We start from the raw sequence: 18837 nt of genomic DNA, 5'->3' as shown, positions 1-18837 counted from the left end.
GACCCTAACCACAGATGCATCAGACTGTGCCTGGGGAGCACACATGGGCAGCAAATGCATTCAGGGCCACTGGAGCCCAAGTCAAATTCATCTGCACATCAACCAAAAAGAGATGCTAGCTGTGCAAAATGCCCTGACAGCTTAAAGATTCCTATTCTCTCCAGGACAACTACTAATAAAAACAGACAAACACCACAGTTATGTGGCACATCAAAAAGCAGGTGGGAACCCATTCCTACCCACTATGCAGGTTAGCCATGGCCCTGTGGAACACAGCCTTAGACATGCAAGTCCATCTGTAAGCTCAATTCCTGCCAGGAAAAACAAAATTCACTGGCAGACGACTTAAGCAGAAATCTCCTCAACCCACACGAGTGGCAGTTGGAGCCCAGCACCTTCAACCTTCTGATTCAGAAAGGGGACCCCAGAGGTGGACCTCTTTGCCTCCCCCTACAACCACCAGCTCAGCAAATTCTGCACCAGGAACCATCACAGCAAGGCCTGGAAAGTGGATGCCCTATGTTTTCAGTGGGTAAATCTCTCAATTTATGCATTCCCACCTCTGCCCCTTCTCACAAGAGTATTACTCAAAATAAGACAGGGCAGACAGAGGACGATTTTGATTGCCTCCGGACTGGCCATGCCAGCACTGGTACCCTCTTCTGCGCAGCCTGACATCGGTGCCACCATGGCACCTACACCTGAACCCTACCCTGCTCTCTCAGCAGGAGGGGCAGATTTTGCATCCGCAACTACAAACCCTAAATCTTGCAGCCTGGCTTATCCCTTGAATCCTACCCCAGCAACTCTAAACAAGCAGGTGCTGGACATCATTCTTGAAGCCAGAAGACCCAGTACAAGGAAATCCTATGCGGATAAGTGGAAAAGGTACTGCTCCTGGAGTCTCTCTAATGTAGAGGACACAACTCTGCCTTGCCTGCTTTTAATCCTGGATTACTTAGCTGATCTCCTCCAGAAAGGCGTGTTCTTCCAGAAAGGCGTGTTCTTCTCTTCCATTAAGATACATGCCTCAGATATTTTGGCTCATTACAACACTGAGCAACCTCTCTTCTCGCACCCGCTTATCAAACCATTCCTGAGAGGGGCAAACAACTTAAGGCCACCAAGGAGAGCATCCACCCCTGCTTGGGACCTTAACTTTGTACTGGAAAAGCTCACACTTCCACCCTTTGAGGCTGCAGCATCAGCAGACTTAAAATTCCTCTCTTGGAAAACAGCATTGCTTCTGGCCATCACTTCAGCTAGAATAGTGTCTGAACTACAAGCACTTATGGCTGTGGAACCCTTCATTATTTTCCATGCTGACAGGGTCTCCCTCAGAACAAACCCTTCCTTTATGCCTAATGTGGTGTCCAGTGTTGCTCTCAACCAATCCATACATTTGCCAACTTTTTTCCCTAATCCTCAAAGTAAAGGGGAAAGGATCCTACACTCCTTGGATGTGCACAGACAGCTCAGATTTTACCTGGATAGGACTAAACCCTTTGGAAAATCAGACCAGTTACTAGTCAGCTTTGCAACAGGGGCAGAGGGCAAGGCCATTTCAAAGCAAACAATCTTTAAATGGATAGCACATTGCATCCATTTCTGCTACGAGCACCATGGGAAATCAACCCCTCAGGGGGTTAGAACACATTCCACTAGGGCAACATCTACCTCTACAGCATTTCTCAGGGGAGTCCCTACCAGGGACATCCTGGAAGCTGCTACCTGGAGTTCAGTACACACTTTCACCAAACACTACCATTTGCCTATCTTCTCCAAATCCAGGGCAGATTTTGCAACAGCAGTCCTGCAGGGCATTCTAGCCAGCCCTAATTCTTCTTGACTGCCTCCACCCTTCTTCAGCTATGGGAATCAACCCATGTATGATGACTGCAACAGTGAAACACGAAGAACATAGTACAGTTGTGTACACTTACCATAAATGTAGATGTTCGAGTGTATTCACTGTTGCAGTCCTGGTTCCCCCCCCCTGTTTTTTCTTTCTCTCTCTCTCTCTCTCTATATATATATATATATATATATATATATATATATATATATATATATACTCTCTATGCCTTTACCCTCCCCCCCTTTCAGGGGTATTGGTATTTACTTTTTACTGGTGGTGTTTTCCTCCACCATAGCTTAGCTCCCTATTGGGGGGGCTTCTGATATTTGGGGCAATAAAAAGTGATGTAATGGCGTCGGCTGCCAGTTTTTATAACCCTGACGACCTGACGTCAGTCCTGGAGTGACAGCAACCAACACAAATATTAAGTCTCTGGTATTCGGGATGACTGAGGGCTACCTGCAGGCAGATAACCCAAGTGTGATGACTGCAACAGTGAATACACTCGAACATCTATATTTATGGTAAGTGTACAAAACTGTACTTTTTACAGTTGTCATCATGGTAAAAGGGGCCAACACACAAGGTATACTTGACAAGCTTGAAACATCTCCTAAAATATGTCTTAGGAGTCTCTCTCACTTTGGGGAAAATTTTTTCTCCAAGAGTTCTGCTACCTCAAGTTGGAGAAAATTATGTTGAAAACTGGTGGCCTTCTTATAGGTAGGAAAAGGTGAGGTTTTAGGACTTTGACATATGCCCTCTGCAGTTCAATAAGAAACAATAAAAGCAGCAGTCTTAAAAACAAAAGAAAACAAAAAAGTACTGTACAAAAACATAACAATGTGGGTTCTCAACAAAAAATGTCTTATGACTTAACAGAAGTTCACATCAAGTGCTTTCAGTTCAATCCAGTTCAGTCTCTTTCATTAGTTCTGTCTTTCCCTGAGCTCTCTCGGCAATGTCTTCTGGATTCCTATAATCGGAGTAATCTGCAATTTCATCCTAATGCCTTCTTCTAGGTGCTGTCTCTGGCAGAGCTGCTGCTCCAGATATCAAATCCTGTTCCAAGATGATCAAACAACACTCTTCATGAGCTTACCTAAGCCCTCCCTTTCTATATTATTAATTGCTTCATTGAACAAACCTGCTTTAGCTAATACGGCAAAACTATCTTCTCTTAAGGCAGAATTCCCATTTAAAGTAATAGAAACTCTTTTGTAGCTAATACATCAAAATTTCCTCATTTCTAAAAGAACACTTATTTGTCCTTGTATGCTTAAAGAAAATACTTGTTATTTACAGTAGCAGTTTCCAAACTACACACAAAATACAGCACTATTTACAGAATGTACATTCATCGGCCACATTACTTGGGGAGATTTGTCACTATTACTTTCCTTTGTCAAACTACACTAATAGCAAAGTGTATAATGTTGACACTAAATGATTTATATTATGCATGTCGTCACGCTACTACACGTACCCTGAGAATGAATCACAGTGCATGCAGAAAGTGAAAAGAAAATGTCATTTTTTGCAGGGGGACTTTGCCCCCTGCACCCTCTGCTGATTATGTACACTAACTCTGAGACTGCACAATTCTTGGAAACAGAAAATTCACCAGCCTTGAAAATCACCCAAGCTGCAACTTTTGTCACTAAGTTTGATCATCCGTTTAGTTGACCAAATTTTATTGACTGAAGAGACGCCGACTAAAACACTGTTTGACAAAAGTAGCAGATTGTACACGCATGCGCGCACACACACACACACACACACACACACACACACACACACACACACACACACACAATATGTAATTTATTGTGTTATTGAGTGAATGTTGAAAACAGTGCATACAAACAGAGTAAACTTTTTAGATTGAATGTAAAAAGATCATAGGAGAAAAACAGTCTGTTTTATCACCGACACCCCCTGCTAATTATATATACTATGTCCTAGATTGCACAGTCACATGGTAAGGGCAAATTCCTAGACTCCAGTGTAAGGCGATCTGTCACAAAAGTTGCAGGCAGGCTGAAAAAAGCAGTCTGTAAGAATGTTTGCTCTTATAGACTGTAACTATGCAGATATTTGTATATGATTATGTTATTTAGCATCAAATATTTATTTAGTCAACTGATAAACTAAGCAGCCTGTTACATTGATGCCTATTCTGTTGATACAGCAGAGTGGGTTTTTAACATTGTTACAGTAGGGGGCAAGACATATCCTCAGTGCAGAACCCATTCAGGGGGAACAAGTCCTGTCCTCCATAAGGATACATTTAATTGTGCTTGCCCATTTCCCCGTCAACCAAATGTATTTTTATGTTCGACCATAGATATGGTAACTATATATATGGGTCCCCTTCAAAACATGTAAAACTCATAACATCTAAGTTCATAACATTGAGACCAGAACATCTAAAACCCATAACATTGAATTTCATTGAGTACAAATCACATGACAATAACATCCCCTCCAGATATAATGACACCAAACTACTAAACACACTTTTTACTACTTTTCTGCAGGGGGGCTTGATACAGTGGGGTTAGGAAATTAACTTTTTCCCATTTTAGTGTGATCTTGGAGTTGGTATATTTAATTTACTGGGCTTGCCCTCCTGCAGAAACGTAGTAAAAAGTTTGTTTGGTAGTTTGGTATCGTTATATGTGTAGGGGATGTTATTTTCTTGTGATTTGTAGTGATAGATGTTATGAAATTCGATGTTATGGGTTTTAGATGTTTTGGGTTTTAGATGTTCTGGTCTCAATGTCATGAAATTAGATGTTATGAGTTTTAGATGTTTCAAAGTAGACCCGTATGTGTGTATATATATATATATATGATTGGCAGTAGAGTTTAATAGTGTCAAGTTGCCAGCCCAGCGCCCAACCTTCCACAGAAGGCACACACATGCACATACTCACACCTAGGGCCAATTTAGAGTGTCCAGTCCACCTACAGCATGTCTTTGAGATGTGGGAGGAAACCGGAGCACCCTGAGGAAATTCACACGAGCACAGTGAGGACATGCAGACTCTGCACAGAAGGCACCCCAGCCGAGGATCGAACCGGAGAACCTCTTGCTGTGAGGTGGCATTTGATGTCCTGTGGACTGATAAATCAGGTTGTTGCCGGCATCCCTTATGAACTTAGAAAGGTTGTCTGATATCTACCTTTATCTGTATTTGAGTTTCTTTGAGCAATTTGCTAAGTCACTTTCCAGCCTCTGATATCTTGTTCTATGCTATTGCAACTGCTGTTTTGCATCTTTGTTAGCCAACCATGTATGCTTTTTTAACCTGATTCATCTTTTCTGTCTCCCACTTTTTCCTGTACTCCTTTCTTTTGATAATTTCCTGAACTTCTGCTTTCAACTACCAGCTTTCTTTATGTATTGTGTTTTTCATACCTAGCTTGGCTGCATATCTGTTCTATACTCCTTACCCATTCTGTTCTGAGATGTTGACATTCTTCAGCAATTCTACCTATTTCTTCTTCTTCCTGAGGTGCTAGAGCCCTGAGTGTTTCCCTGAGCTCTTGTGCGTTTGCTCCAGTCAACTTCAGTTTAGTCCCTGTTGACCTTAGAGCCTTCTCTGACCACTGGTTGCAGCTTATTATAGCCAACAGTGGTTTATTCTGTGGGCCATCTGTTTCACTGGGGATGACTTTAAAATCTGTGACTCTGCACCAGTGCCCTTCCTTACTAAGGGGAAGTGTACCCAAGTTCCATGTTGGCCACTATTGCATGTCTTGTGACTGTCTGCTGAACCATATGTTGTCCACCATCAAGCCATTTGCCAGACAGAAGTCTTAAATGACCTCTTCTTCTTTATTCTGTTGCCTCACTCATGTGGACTCAGGCAGTCCTCATATCCTACTTCACCACAAACTAGAAACAGAACAGCTCACCACCACACAAGGAAAGAAGCCAGTGATTACCTTTATATTTTATTAAAATTATAGTCCAGTCCATTAGTAGATCCACAATGTAGTCCCACAAAACAGGTAAATAAGCACATACTGGATCCAATAAAATCTGGTTAGCAGCAAATACAAAGCATAAAATGCAGACTCCTCTAGCGTCTTGGCTCTTCAGCCTTTACAGAGTACATCCCTACTTCACATATTTTATCTTTAAATAGCATGATTACAAACAGTTAACCAATCATAGACTTAAATTAATTAAAGAAAACATTTCCAATGACATTCTTGATTCATTCCATATGGAATTAGTGTTAAACTTCAGAATTAAAGTTGATTCTAACTTCCAAAGTTGTCTTTTAATATCAAAGTCATAAGTTTGTTGTACAGGATTATTCATTCCATATGGAATTAGTGTTAAACTTCAGAATTAAAGTTGATTCTAACTTCCAAAGTTGTCTTTTAATATCAAAGTCATAAGTTTGTTGTACTTGCCCCAAAATTGTAGTTTGTAAGCCTTGTATATTTCCATTGTGACATTCTTTAAAATGTGATGCAAGAGGACATTCTTCTTTTTCTTTGTTAACATCCCTGACATGTTCCTTCAATCTTTGTTTGAAACATTTTGCTTTCCCCTGTGTATACCTTACCACAGGGACATTTCAAACCATAAACTATTCAAGTACTGTCACAGGAAAATCTCCCTTTGCATGTAAAATACTTTTCATTAATTTTATCGAAAAAATTTACTACATACTGGCAACAACAACACTTTCCACAAGGGAAAGTACCTGTTGCACCTATCCCCCAAACTCCTATGACTTACAGGCAGCTGAAACTTGCCATGCCGCAAGAAATCTCTTATACTTCTACCTTTCGAATAAGAAAACAAGGGATACTCATTCGCTCTTATATTAAGGAATTTATTTTTTTCTAAAATACCCCAGTGATATTTTACCAGACTTATTAAAATGTCTGTAAACACTGTATATTTGGTCACATAACTTAATTTTTGTTTATCCTGTTGATGCACTCTGCCTTGCATGCTATACCTGCCTTTCGTATTATTTTGAGTATGTATGAGATTGAGTCCTCATATCCTGTTTCTGTTTGTCCCAGTATGAGCATTCATGTCCTCCATTATCAACACCAACTCATGTGGTCATGATTTATCAAGTCAGTCCTGAGTGCACTCTTTTCCTCAGTATGTCAACCCTGCTGTGGAGCATATGCTGAAATTATGAATACTGCCCTGTCTTTACACTGGAGTGTGATTGTCATGAGTATGCCACTAATTCTGATGACATCACTGACTGTCTTCAGAAGACTCCCTTGACAGAATTCCCACACTATTTCTAATCTGTCATCCCCTGAATAGTAGATTCTGAATCTCAAGCCAAGTGGCTTTGCTGCACTGCCTTTTCATCTTGTTTCCTGGATGCACAGGATATCCAACCTCCTCCTTGCCATTATGTCATCTGTTTTCAAGCTGTGTCCCACGCTCAGCTTTCATTTAACAGAGCTATCACAGGTAACCCATTCTGGGAAACTCAACACTGGCTGGCCAATAGCTTATTGACCCAGGACTGATGGGCTTTACGGCAGGCAAACACTGACTAATAGAGGCACATAGACTCCTCTCTCACCATTAGCATGGGATCCTGGTATAGGTCAGAATAAGCAAGGTCCTCAACTCACATCACTGACAAATACGAATACCCATTTTTGGCAACATTAGTCAATGTGAACAAATCATCTATAGCCAGTTTTTATTTTCCAGTGGCAAGCCCTGACATGACATGCAGTCTGTGATCTATGTTCTCCTATCTATAAGATACTGCATACCATAGTATGCCTAAAGTGGTTGGTCTATAAAGTTCCTCCACCAATAGGTACCACCTGCAATCTGTGCTGCTCCCAACAACTCTATTCAGTTTTGGATGAGTTTAAGGGGGAATCATCCAGCATGTTTTTGCAAGGTTGGAGGAGCCCACACACACACAAGGAGAGCAATGCAAACTTCCCATATGCATTGACTGTAGGTCAGTATTGAATCCTGTGCCCTGTGAAAGGGAGGCGAAGACCATAAAGTTATGCAAATTGTAACTAACCCTGTCCCTGCCTCTAAACCAGCACTGCACTGTACCTTTCATACATATTTTTAATATAGAGATTTATGCATGTGTCTACTTGCATATGTATACATGTATATACAAAAGTTTATGGACATATTCTGAAACATTAAAGGTGGCAGAGACGTTGGATTTAGAAAACAACATTGTTTATTATTCAGAAGAACTTAAAAAATTCAAGCTCTGTCAGAAGTATTAAGGTAAGAACAAGTTCATAGTGAAAAACCTTCAAAACAGTTCTATATTGCTGAATTACAGCCTTTTTCAATTAGGGGTCTCCCCCCAATATCTCTCAGTAGTTCAGGACTCAAACATGTAGAACTCCAGCTTCCTCCTGTTCTTCCTGTTCGCTCTGCTGTTTCATTTTCAGAGTTACTGTTCCAGATATCAATCTCCCTTCACAAAGATCTAACAAACTCCACAAGACTTTCCTCAGCCCTCTTTCTCTACATGTCTACCCTTAAAGAAATATGTTTATAGGTTGATACTAGGCTATCGGCCCTAGGGCATATACAAGCCTAGCCATAACAATTCCCTGGATATTTCTTCCTGCAATATTTACTTCCCTGGACCCCTGTCTAGTAGGGCAGCTGACGTGATCCCCAGGGTGAATTTCCTATCTTCCATCCAATCGTCAAGGTTCCTTTTGAAGAGCGCCAAGGAGGCGCTCTGCTTGACATGTATGGGCAGTCTATTCCAGAGTATGGGGAGTCTCTGGGTCAGGAACTTATCCCTCCAGCATGTTTTGTTCATTATGATGAAAAGGTTTAGATCCCTGGAGCGTGTGGCTCTGAGGGATTGGGATTTCTTTAAGTGGAGCATGTCCAACAGCTCAGGGTTTGACATGGCCTTGTATGTTAAGCAGAGATCGCCTCTGAGTAGACGATATGCCACAGAGTATAGCTGGAGTTTTGTTAGACGGTCAGTATAGGGCATCTGCTTTAGGCCTGTGATTCTTTTAGTGAGGTATTTCTGTGGCCTTTCTAGCTGTTGCATATGTCTTGTGAGGTACATACCAAATGGGGCATTGTACTCTATAATGGGTCTAATGAGGGATGAGTACAGTGGGACAATGTCCACCTTTTTTATGGATGAAAAGCACTTAGTGATGAGGTGTGCCACATAGAAGGATTTACTGACTGTTGCGGCGATGTGGTTATCGAAAGTGAGACCACTGTTCACCTGTGTCCCTAAGTCGCTCATCGCACTTTCAGTGTTTAGTGTATTGCCACCTATGTGGTAATTCGTGGGCACATGTTTTTTTTTTTCCCAAAGGGATAACTATGCATTTCTTGGCATTAAGCTTGAACCCATGGCTCTGGCACCAAGCTTCTGTTTCTGTAAGGTCCTTTTGTAAAATATCCACATCATTTGGGGATTCAGTAATGGCTCCCAGTTTGCATTCATCTGCAAACTTTGTTAGCCAGAGTCCCTTAGTGTTGGTCTGTACTTCAGAGAAGTAGATGCCAAACAAGAGCAGTCCCAGGACTGAATCCTGGGGTGCTCCACTTGTCACTTGTCTGGAGCTGGATTTGTAGTCGGCTACTTTTACAGTCTGGGTTCTGTCACTAAGCCAGTTGGCAGCCCATCGGGTGACATAGAGATTTATACCCAGCTTAGTAAGTTTATCTATGATTCCAGAGTGGGGGATGGTGTTGATGGCTTTGGCGAGGTCCAGATAGGCTGTGTGGACCACCTTACCCCCGTCCACAGCTCTGGAGACTGATTTGAAGAAGTCATTCAGGTTCAGGAGACCAGATTGGCACTTCACAAACCCAAACTGGGTGGGGTCCAGTGTTTGAAGGTTGTCAATGTCTTTATTTATAAGTTCCATGATAATGTGTTCCATGCCTTTGCAGATCAGGCTCGTCAGACTGATGGGATGGTAGTTCCCGGGATCCAAGGTGGACTCCCCCTTGTGGAGTGGGATAACTGTAGCTGTGCGCCACTCAGTGGGCACGAAGCCTGAGGTGAGGCTATGATTAAACATGACACTTGGGTGAAGTGCCAGTTCATTTTGTAGTTCATGTAGTACACAGCCCAGGATGTCTTCTGGTCCCATGGATGCTGTATTCTTAGCTTTGGAAAGTACGGTTTCTACCTATGTGGCCGTGATTACCGGAAGTTGGCAATCTTTTGGTATTAAGATGGGCCCTTTAGGGGGTGAGAGGGGGGGTGAAGTTTGCACTAACTCGATCTGCCAGGATATTGGCAATATCTTTGGGATCAGTATATTTAATGCCATTCTGTTGTAGCTCAGAGCATATCTGAGCATTGCCATTTAGATTCTTGACATAACTATAGAATGCCTTGTGGTTGTCTTTGGAATTTTTGGCAATTTTATTTTCGTAACTAGCTTTGGAAGATTTTATGAGGGATCTCAGCTTCTTACTGAGGCTGGTAAGGTAGTTTATTGCATCCTGGGATTTTCCTCTTTTCTGCAACAGTTTCTTTCTTCTGTTGTATAGTTTGTTTATGGCAGGGGACCACCAGATTGGCTTCCTTTTTTTGGAGGAGAGCGTCTTGGTTCTATTTGGGAAGGCACGATTCATGCATGAGTGGATGTGCTCATACAGTGCCTTAGTGCAGGATTCAGCAGTCGGACTTTCAGCTCCCATCCGCATGAGTGTCATGAAGATTGTCACTTCTGACTTGAGTAGCATGAAGCTGGCTTTGGAGAAGTTGTTCTACAGAGGTTTTCTTATTGGGGAGTGGGGGTGGGATGTGGATGTCAAGGCTGATTTGCTTATGGTCAGACCTAACCAATGAGGGGGTGACCACTGGTGTGGAGCATCTATCTCCCATGTAGGTAATGACCAGGTCTAGGATATTGGAGCCGTTGGTGGGACAATGGATTAGTTGATCCAGGGCATTGTAAATTATGAATTCCAAGAACTGTTGGGAAAAGGTGTTGGTACCTCAGTAATTTTCCCAGTTAATGGTAGGGTAGTTGAAATCACCCAGTATTACGGTGTTTGGTTGTATCTTAATATTGTCCAGTATGTTTAAAAAGGTGTAGTGAGAATCTTGGGGCATGGTGGGGGATCTGTAGCAAGCTACAATTTGGATTGCAGTCTTACCTAGTGTTAGTTGCACCTGGAGAATTTCAGATGCATTGTGTTGGGCAGCTAGCCTGGAGGTGTGAATATCTTTGGTGAATATGGGCACTCCTCTGCCTTTAGTGTTTCGGTCTTTGTTTGGTGGCTGAAAAGTGTGGTAAGAGTTGTAGCCTAGTATTGTATGGGGTGTGCTCTCTGGAGCCTTGAACCAGGTCTAAGTTCCTGCACCGATATTGATGTTCTCCATTTTTAGGAGAGCCTCGAGAGAGTGCATTTTTAGGTTTAGACTTCTAGCATTGAGTAGCATTACCTTCAGATTTTGCATGCTTGTATCTGTTATGGTGGTGGTTTTGTCCTTTGAACCTTGCCTAAAAAGGCACTATAGGGGTGGCGAGGGCTTTAGCCAGTAACCTGAATCCCAGGGGTGACAGGTGCAGACCATCTCTGGCAAAGCATCGTGGTTTGTCGATCATGTCGTCCCAGGCAGATACTGGATCCCCTTTGAATGACACCAGAAGCTTAGCTAGTTGTTGAAGTCAATCATTTTGTCCTTATACTGTGGTATCATTCTGGGCGAAGGCAGGATGCTACTCAGGGCTAGGGTTATACCTGCCTGGGCCACATCTAAAGAAGCATTCCAGCTTAAAGCAACAGTGTTTGTTTACACGACATTCTTTCTGAAAAAAGTTCCGTATATACTATCTACGCAAGTATTTACTCAGTTTTGGATGAATTGTACTTCATTCGGCAGGATCTTCAGAATTGTACCACAGTTGACAAACCTCCAGCTTAAATCACGTTTTATGCCCATCTGATGGCCTATATGCTCTCAACAGGTTGTCCACATTTTGATGGGTCAAGGCAAGTTGATGGATGTAGCCCATTTAATACCATTCTTACCTTCTCTATGTTCAGTTCTAAGCTTTGAGTGACTGTTCATCCAAAATGTTGTTCAACCTCCTAAAATGACTATGAATCCCAATGGCTCCATTAGGTTTGGGATCACCATTATAGGTATCCCTGTTTAAAGCCATTTCTTTACTTCTTACTATTTAGCCTTTCATTGTGACTCACATATTCCACGAGGTTTTAAGTTAACTTTTTCTGCATTTGAACTGCCTTTAACTTGACAAGGAGTCAGAGAGAAATTCTAAAATAAAAGCAGGAAAGACCGATTTTCAGGTGCAGTTAATGTGAATGGGATCAAATCAGTGGCCCAAAATTGCATTCCTGCAAATACATAGTAGGGATGCAGTTCATTCTAAGACTTGTGTTGTAGCCATTATTTGACAGCTGCTAGGCAAGTGCTACCTGGTTTACTGCATAAAGTGTATAACTGGAATAGGGCATTCTTCTACACTGTTGCCAGGTTCCATGTTCTCAGACTTCCTTAAAATGGGACTTTTAAGGGAATAACTAAATTTCTCCTTGTAGCCCATAATGAATTTTTCAGGCATGCTGTTCATCAGATTCAGGTATTGATTCTTGTGTTGTATTTACAGTAAGATTTCTGTGGTGTACAGATAAAGGGCAGTTGTGTGGTTACATTCAACATAAAAACTGAAGTCCTGAAGGATGTAGATAATTATATATTTAGTTTGTAGCCAAAGGTGGATACCAGTGTTCCAGTCATATAATTTTTAACAGTCTCTCACTTTTTTTAATATCTCCAAATCTTTGGGTATCTAATACCATGATCCTAAGTCAAAGTACAATTAAAGTTCATGAAATTAGTATTGTTTCAGTCTTTGATGTCAGCCAGAAGTGCTTTTCGCAGCACACACAATGTGCCCAGTAATGACTCCTCATGCAGTTCGTAGGGCGTTATATGTATTGGTAGCATATGTTATCTTATTTTTTTTTAATTTCTCCAAATCTTTCGTGTTTCTAATACCATGACAGGAATGGACCCCATTCCTAAGTCAAAGTATGATTAAAGTCCATGAAATTAGTATTGTTTCACTCTTTGATGTCAGCCAAAAGTGCTCTTTGCAGCATCCGCAATGTGCCCAGTAATGACTCCTTCTGTAGTTTGTACGGGGTTACCTGTAATGGTAACATATCTAAATATGATTGTAGAATCTTTTTTATAAGACCTACAATCATATTTATCATTGCTCCTACTACTGTTGGAACTATCTGGGTATCTTTCTTCCACATTGCTCTCATTTCTGCATGCAAATCCTGATATTTTATGACTTTGTTTCTCTGTGTACACAGGGCACTGTAGTCACTGGGTGTGGTGATTTCAGTGATCAATACTACATTTGTCTTCTTTTCTTGAACCACTATATTCATTTTTCTAGCGTCTGTCTTTTAGACTGTTGGTAATGGGTGATACCATTTGATGTAGATGTCATAATTTTCTATGATGCTTTACAGTTCATGTTTCCAGTGTTTTTCAGCCACTTCAGTACCATAATGATTGCACAATCCCCAGTGCAACAATCTTGCCACATTATTATGCCTTTCAGTATACAGTGCTTCTGCCATTAGTATGTCAAAACCAGCAATGAGGTGTGCGACTGTTTCCAGTTTTGTTTTACAAAACTTACTTTTGTCTGTTTCTCCCACATGTTCAATGGACTTTGTAAACCAACGTGTACTCAGCCCACTATCTTGTGCTGCCAGTATTAACCTTTCATCTCTTGATTTGAATTTGCCTCTCCTTAACCATTCCTGCATTCGTTCCTGATCAACATGACATTCTTCCAGAAGTTTTCTATACTTGCAACTATATTTATGCATTTCCCACATTTCTTGCCTTCTTATCTGGTCCTTCACCTTATATTCTTTTTTTTTGTTTTTTGGCACATTCAGTTGCTGCCTGATTTTTTTATCTACTTCTGGTTTGATTTCCATTCCTGCTTGATGCCGATATGCTTCTGCTAGATTAAGCAGAGAAGTCATTTTAGATTTATTTTCCTCATGTTTTACAAAACTTTCGCTACGTTTGGGTCTTGTGAGGTCAGCAGATATGTGTGCAGTCCCATGATTGCAGATCTATACATGTAATCAGTTTGAAGGAGTCCCATCCCTCCTTTGGAATGGGGAATATATAATCTTGGTATGCACTGATTTTTATAAATCATTTGGTGAGCATGAAGCATCCTTCTTGTTTTCCTAGCTAATCTAGCCAACACATTTTGGGACCATTCAGTCACTCCAAAACTGTAAGTTAGGACAGGAAGAGCAAATTGGTTTATAGCTTGGATTTTGTTCCTAGATGTCAATGCTGTTTTCAGTATTAATTTAAGTCTCACCCATACAAGGTCATGGATGTAATCTTATTTCATGGCTGCTAGAGTCAGTCCTGCTATAAGAGAGTGTACCATTCTTTGTTATTTTCTGGTGACAAGAGGAGGGTAACAGTGTTATTGTGCCACAATATGCTCTTGTGTGAGCTAAAGAAACATTAGCATGAAAGTACAATAAGACATTCTCTAGATTACTGCATTAGCATTTAGCTCTGACAGTAGGACCCCCCACCACCACCACCACCACCACCACCATTCTGCTGTTCCCAATAGTTGGAAACTTCAGTGGTAGGGCAGTCTAAGAATTGAAAAGCTTACTGCAAGTGGGACAATGGCCATTTTAATGCTTTCCACTCACATTAGGCCTTTCTAAATACCAAGGCAGGTGTTTACGTTAGACCAACAAACTCAACTAATGACATATCCCCATTATACATTAGGCCAAGCTGTATGTAGTAATAAGTCAACTAAGAGAGTTAAAAAAATGGGTCTATATCACATAGTCGAAGTGTTATAACTTTGAACACGTAATGTTCGAACCACTATGTTCGAAGTTACAAAACTTCGACTATGCATAAAAAAAAAATGGAAAATAAAATAAACTGTTTTAAGCAGGGGGCAAGACCCCTGCACCCCACACACCCCCACTACTTAAATATACCAACTCTGAGATTGCACCCCATTGAACAAAATGGAAACCTCCGCTTATGGAGATTTCCATTCAAACGCTTGAACTTTTACAAATTCTAACTTACGGTCTCGACCATATGAGGTTCGAACTTGTAAAAGTTCGACTACTAGATAGGAACCCAAGAAAAATGCAGTGTAAAGTCCAGAAAATGCTAAATCTGGAAAACACCAGACCTAATATTCAGAAAGATGCTCACTGCTCACACACACACACACACACACACACACACGCACACGCACACGCACACGCACACACACACACACACACACACACACACACACACACACTCGCGCACGTGTGCACACGCATACAGACAGATGGACACACACAACACACACACACTCTCTCTCTCATACAACTTCATTCCCATCCTTGCAGACATGTACACACATCCCCATGCACTAACACTCACCCACCCCTTGTCTTCACTGAACTTATGTGCACTACGGCTGCTTCCATAGGAGTGAATGGGTGACCACCGTCTTTTATGTGTATTCCCTTTTTCTTCCAGCAGTGGAAGTTTTCTCAGAATCACTCAGCTTAAACTGAGAGCCACTGACATTTCCTGTAGAGACCACATGGCTACTTAACTTTAGACACTCCTCTAGATTATTGCATTAGAATTCAACTCTGACACCAAGACAGGACCACCCCCCAGTGTTGCTGTTCCCACTAACTGGAAACTTCAGTGGTAGGGCATTCTAAAAATTGGAAAAGCTTACTGCAAGTGTGAAAATGGCCATTTTAAGGGTCCCACACTCTCATTAAGCCTTTCCAAATCCCAGGACAGGTGTATACATTAGGCCAGCAAACTCAGCTATGCACAATAAAAGATGGGCGAAGGATGGGAATCAGTCTTGCATAAGTGGTCATACTGTTCAAACACCTGAATTTGTGAGTACCCTAATTCAACTGAATTAGTCAGAGGTTTGTTACATTTATCTTAATAAAAGGTAATGCAGTTAGCTGTCCTCTTTGACAAGCTTTGCATTGTTCTGCCATCGGGATGCTAAACACCTATTAGTAAATGCTGCAATCTGGTTCACTGCACTTAGGCAGTGGCTGTCTGCAATGTTTCCTTGAAGAATACTTACACTGTAGATCAGATAAGGTAGTTAGACTGTCAAAATAATTTGCAGAGAAAGCAAAACAGTGCGTCTTTTCAGACAGAATAAGTCAACCATTTGCAGTTTGCTCTTTGTCGATTAGGCAGCATATGGAAATAGTTTTGTGATGTAAGTTTTCTTTTCTGCACATTAACATGGAACTGTGGCAGTGTACCTTGCACAGGTCCAAGCTAGATGGCAGATGCTCTAAACTTATCCCTTGCCAAGTCTGGCCAAGTTCCCACATCCTCATCTGAGCCCTGTACTTGTGTGGTTTTCCAATGTCTTCCACCCTAGTTAGTGTGGGATTCAACCTAAGAAAGACCCATTAGGAAGGGTTCACAATGCTAAGTTTAACAAGATACAGTCTTATAATCTCAGCTGATGTACGAGAGTCCCTTTCTTGTTGGATCAGGACTGTCCTGCTGCCTCCATCTCATTCTGGAAGAGTTGCTCTTCCTCCAGCTGTATGGTTGGATTTGCCTTTAAATTAGGAAATTTTAAATTCTTAAAATGGTCAGTAAGTGGCTTGGGATGAGCTGGGTGGGCTCTTGAGATAGATGTGCTTATGTGTCTTGATTGTTACATCAAAACAAACATTGGTTCTGATTTATACAGACATCCATGAATGTAGGATTTTAGAGTAACGATTGCAGAATATTTATTAGTGGAGATCAGTAGCGTACCAAAGATGCATCATGATGAGTCCTCTCTTAGATCAGTTGATATGGTCAGAACATGTCTGTTATATTTCAGTTTTAGTGTAGCAATACCGATGTAAGTGTACATGCCATTTAGGTAAAAAAAAAGTCTGAAGTTGCATTCACACAGTAGATTTAACCTGTGTTTTCTGTGTAGGTCAAAAACCCAGAAATGTGCAGGAAAAAAATCAAAAAACATAATAGCAACCATAAAAGGGAAGCCCTTCAAATACAAGTCTTTATGTACTTTTCTTGTCTTTCAACAACAGGCCCCTGATAATAATTGGATTCTCCAGCAGACCTGTACTGTCAGGTCAACAACTGGACCTCTCAGTTAATAAGTCATTGGTTATTTCATTTGTTATGCATAGCTAGTCAGAAATATTTGACAGTGTATGTTTGTTCTGTAATGTTATCCACATTTATGCTAATTTTTGATGGTTTAATCATGGAATTTGGGCATGCCCATCCTTGTGGAGGAGGGATGGTGGTGCCAGGCAGCCTATATTGCTGCTGTGCTCTCACAGCCTCTGTTTGGGAGGAGGGCATATCAGGATGTGGAGAGCTGGTGAAGGGGAGGACACAGTCATGACTGCTCATGTCAGTGCCGGTAGCACTTTTGACACACGTGAAGAAGCATGCTTGCATGGGCTTGATGACACAGGTGGTCTGTGTGGTGATGCAGGCGCTCTTGTCACCATCGGGTGAGGGGTTAGGTCACTCACAACAAAAATGCCTTCATAGCAAGCATGCTGTCAAGGTCAAAGAGCAACTCTATTGTCAAACCAGTTTGACACCCCCAAGAAAGCTCTCTCCCCAGTTTCCCACTACTGGAGAACAAATGGCCATCCAGTGGAAGAAGGCTTGATGGTTGGCAGGTAGAGAGAAAAAAGTATATAGTAAAAAATAAAAATTGTTTTTTATGTAGATGTAATCCATGCACTATGACTAGAGAAATAGTCTAAAAATTGTTTTAAAAATGTCCTATTTCTGTAAAACCATGCTGTTGTGCATGTTCCCAGCAAACCTTACATGCAGTTCATTCCTTGTATCTAATATTCTCTTTGTGCTAATGTATTCCCATGAGAAAATAATGCACTATATTAAAGCAACTTTTTCCTGGATTTCGTGTATTTTGTATATTCAAAGTATGCCAAAATTTAAGTTTAATTTTTGTCAATTCATTAATGTTTAGTAGTTTTTTTAATTGTTGTTTTCAGTACAAGGCAGGAAAAGGATCTAGTTCTGTTGTCATCGAGTATAAATGAAACAAGCAATGAAACTATAAATATTCCCAGAATGAATGAATAAAATCAGAACTGCAGTCGAAATCATATAGTAAAATTGCTTGAACATGTAATCTGGCACTGTGTTTTACTGAATGCCAATGATATCATTTTGTTTATCCCATTTTCAGAAAATGATGAGTTGAGCCTACAACCAAGGTGACTGGAGGAAAGTGAATGAAATCAGAGAATCTGTAGTCTTCTACACATTATATTCCAAAAGTATCATGGCTGTGAAGGCATAAAGACAGACTTGTAGCTTACTGGGGGGATAGTGGTACAGATGCAATTCCTTGAACATTGAAGCAGTGCAGTTGTCAATTGCAGATATGCTGAATTGTGTGATTCATGAAACCCTGCTTCTATTCAGGAAAGTCCTGTTGTTTAGTATTTTATTTTAATTTTTATCCTGTGCCTCCCTTATGTATGTTCGGCCTCAGTTACTGTGTCATACTAAGACTGCCAACTTGATTGGTTTGGCTGGTCGATTACACACATACACGCGCACACACACACACACACACACACACACACGCATATACACACACACACGCATACACACACACATACACACACACACACACACACACACATACACACACACACACACACACACACACACACACACACACACACACATGTATTTATGCAGTAAAATGTTTGAGAATCAGATTATCAGAAGGATTGACTATGGCACAACTGCAGAATGCAGGGTAGGCATCCAGTGTATGTTGATGAGGAAGTTAATATCTGTCTTCCTCCTTCCTGTATAAGTACAAAGAATATTTTACCTGGCGTCTGTTCAGGTGGT

At 41.1% G+C, this 18837-nt stretch overlaps 1 protein-coding gene across 1 annotated transcript in view; it reads left to right on the top strand.

Moving 5' to 3' along the window:
- Positions 1–18593, top strand: part of GATD1 (glutamine amidotransferase class 1 domain containing 1) — a 519450-nt gene extending 500857 nt beyond the window's left edge. Inside the window, exon 8 of the mRNA XM_044059715.1 lies at positions 18158–18593. Coding sequence (XP_043915650.1) covers positions 18158–18164 — 7 coding nt within the window. The 3' untranslated portion in view covers positions 18165–18593. The remainder of the gene's footprint in view (positions 1–18157) is intronic.
- Positions 18594–18837: the final 244 nt, after the last annotated feature.

The sequence above is a fragment of the Protopterus annectens genome, chromosome 17.part0 (genome assembly GCF_019279795.1).
Source record: "Protopterus annectens isolate FY-2018-M chromosome 17.part0, PAN1.0, whole genome shotgun sequence".
NCBI classification, from domain to species: Eukaryota; Metazoa; Chordata; order Ceratodontiformes; family Protopteridae; genus Protopterus; species Protopterus annectens.
The sequence above is the reverse complement of the archived record's forward strand: the minus strand, read 5'-3'. Positions and strand labels throughout refer to the sequence as shown.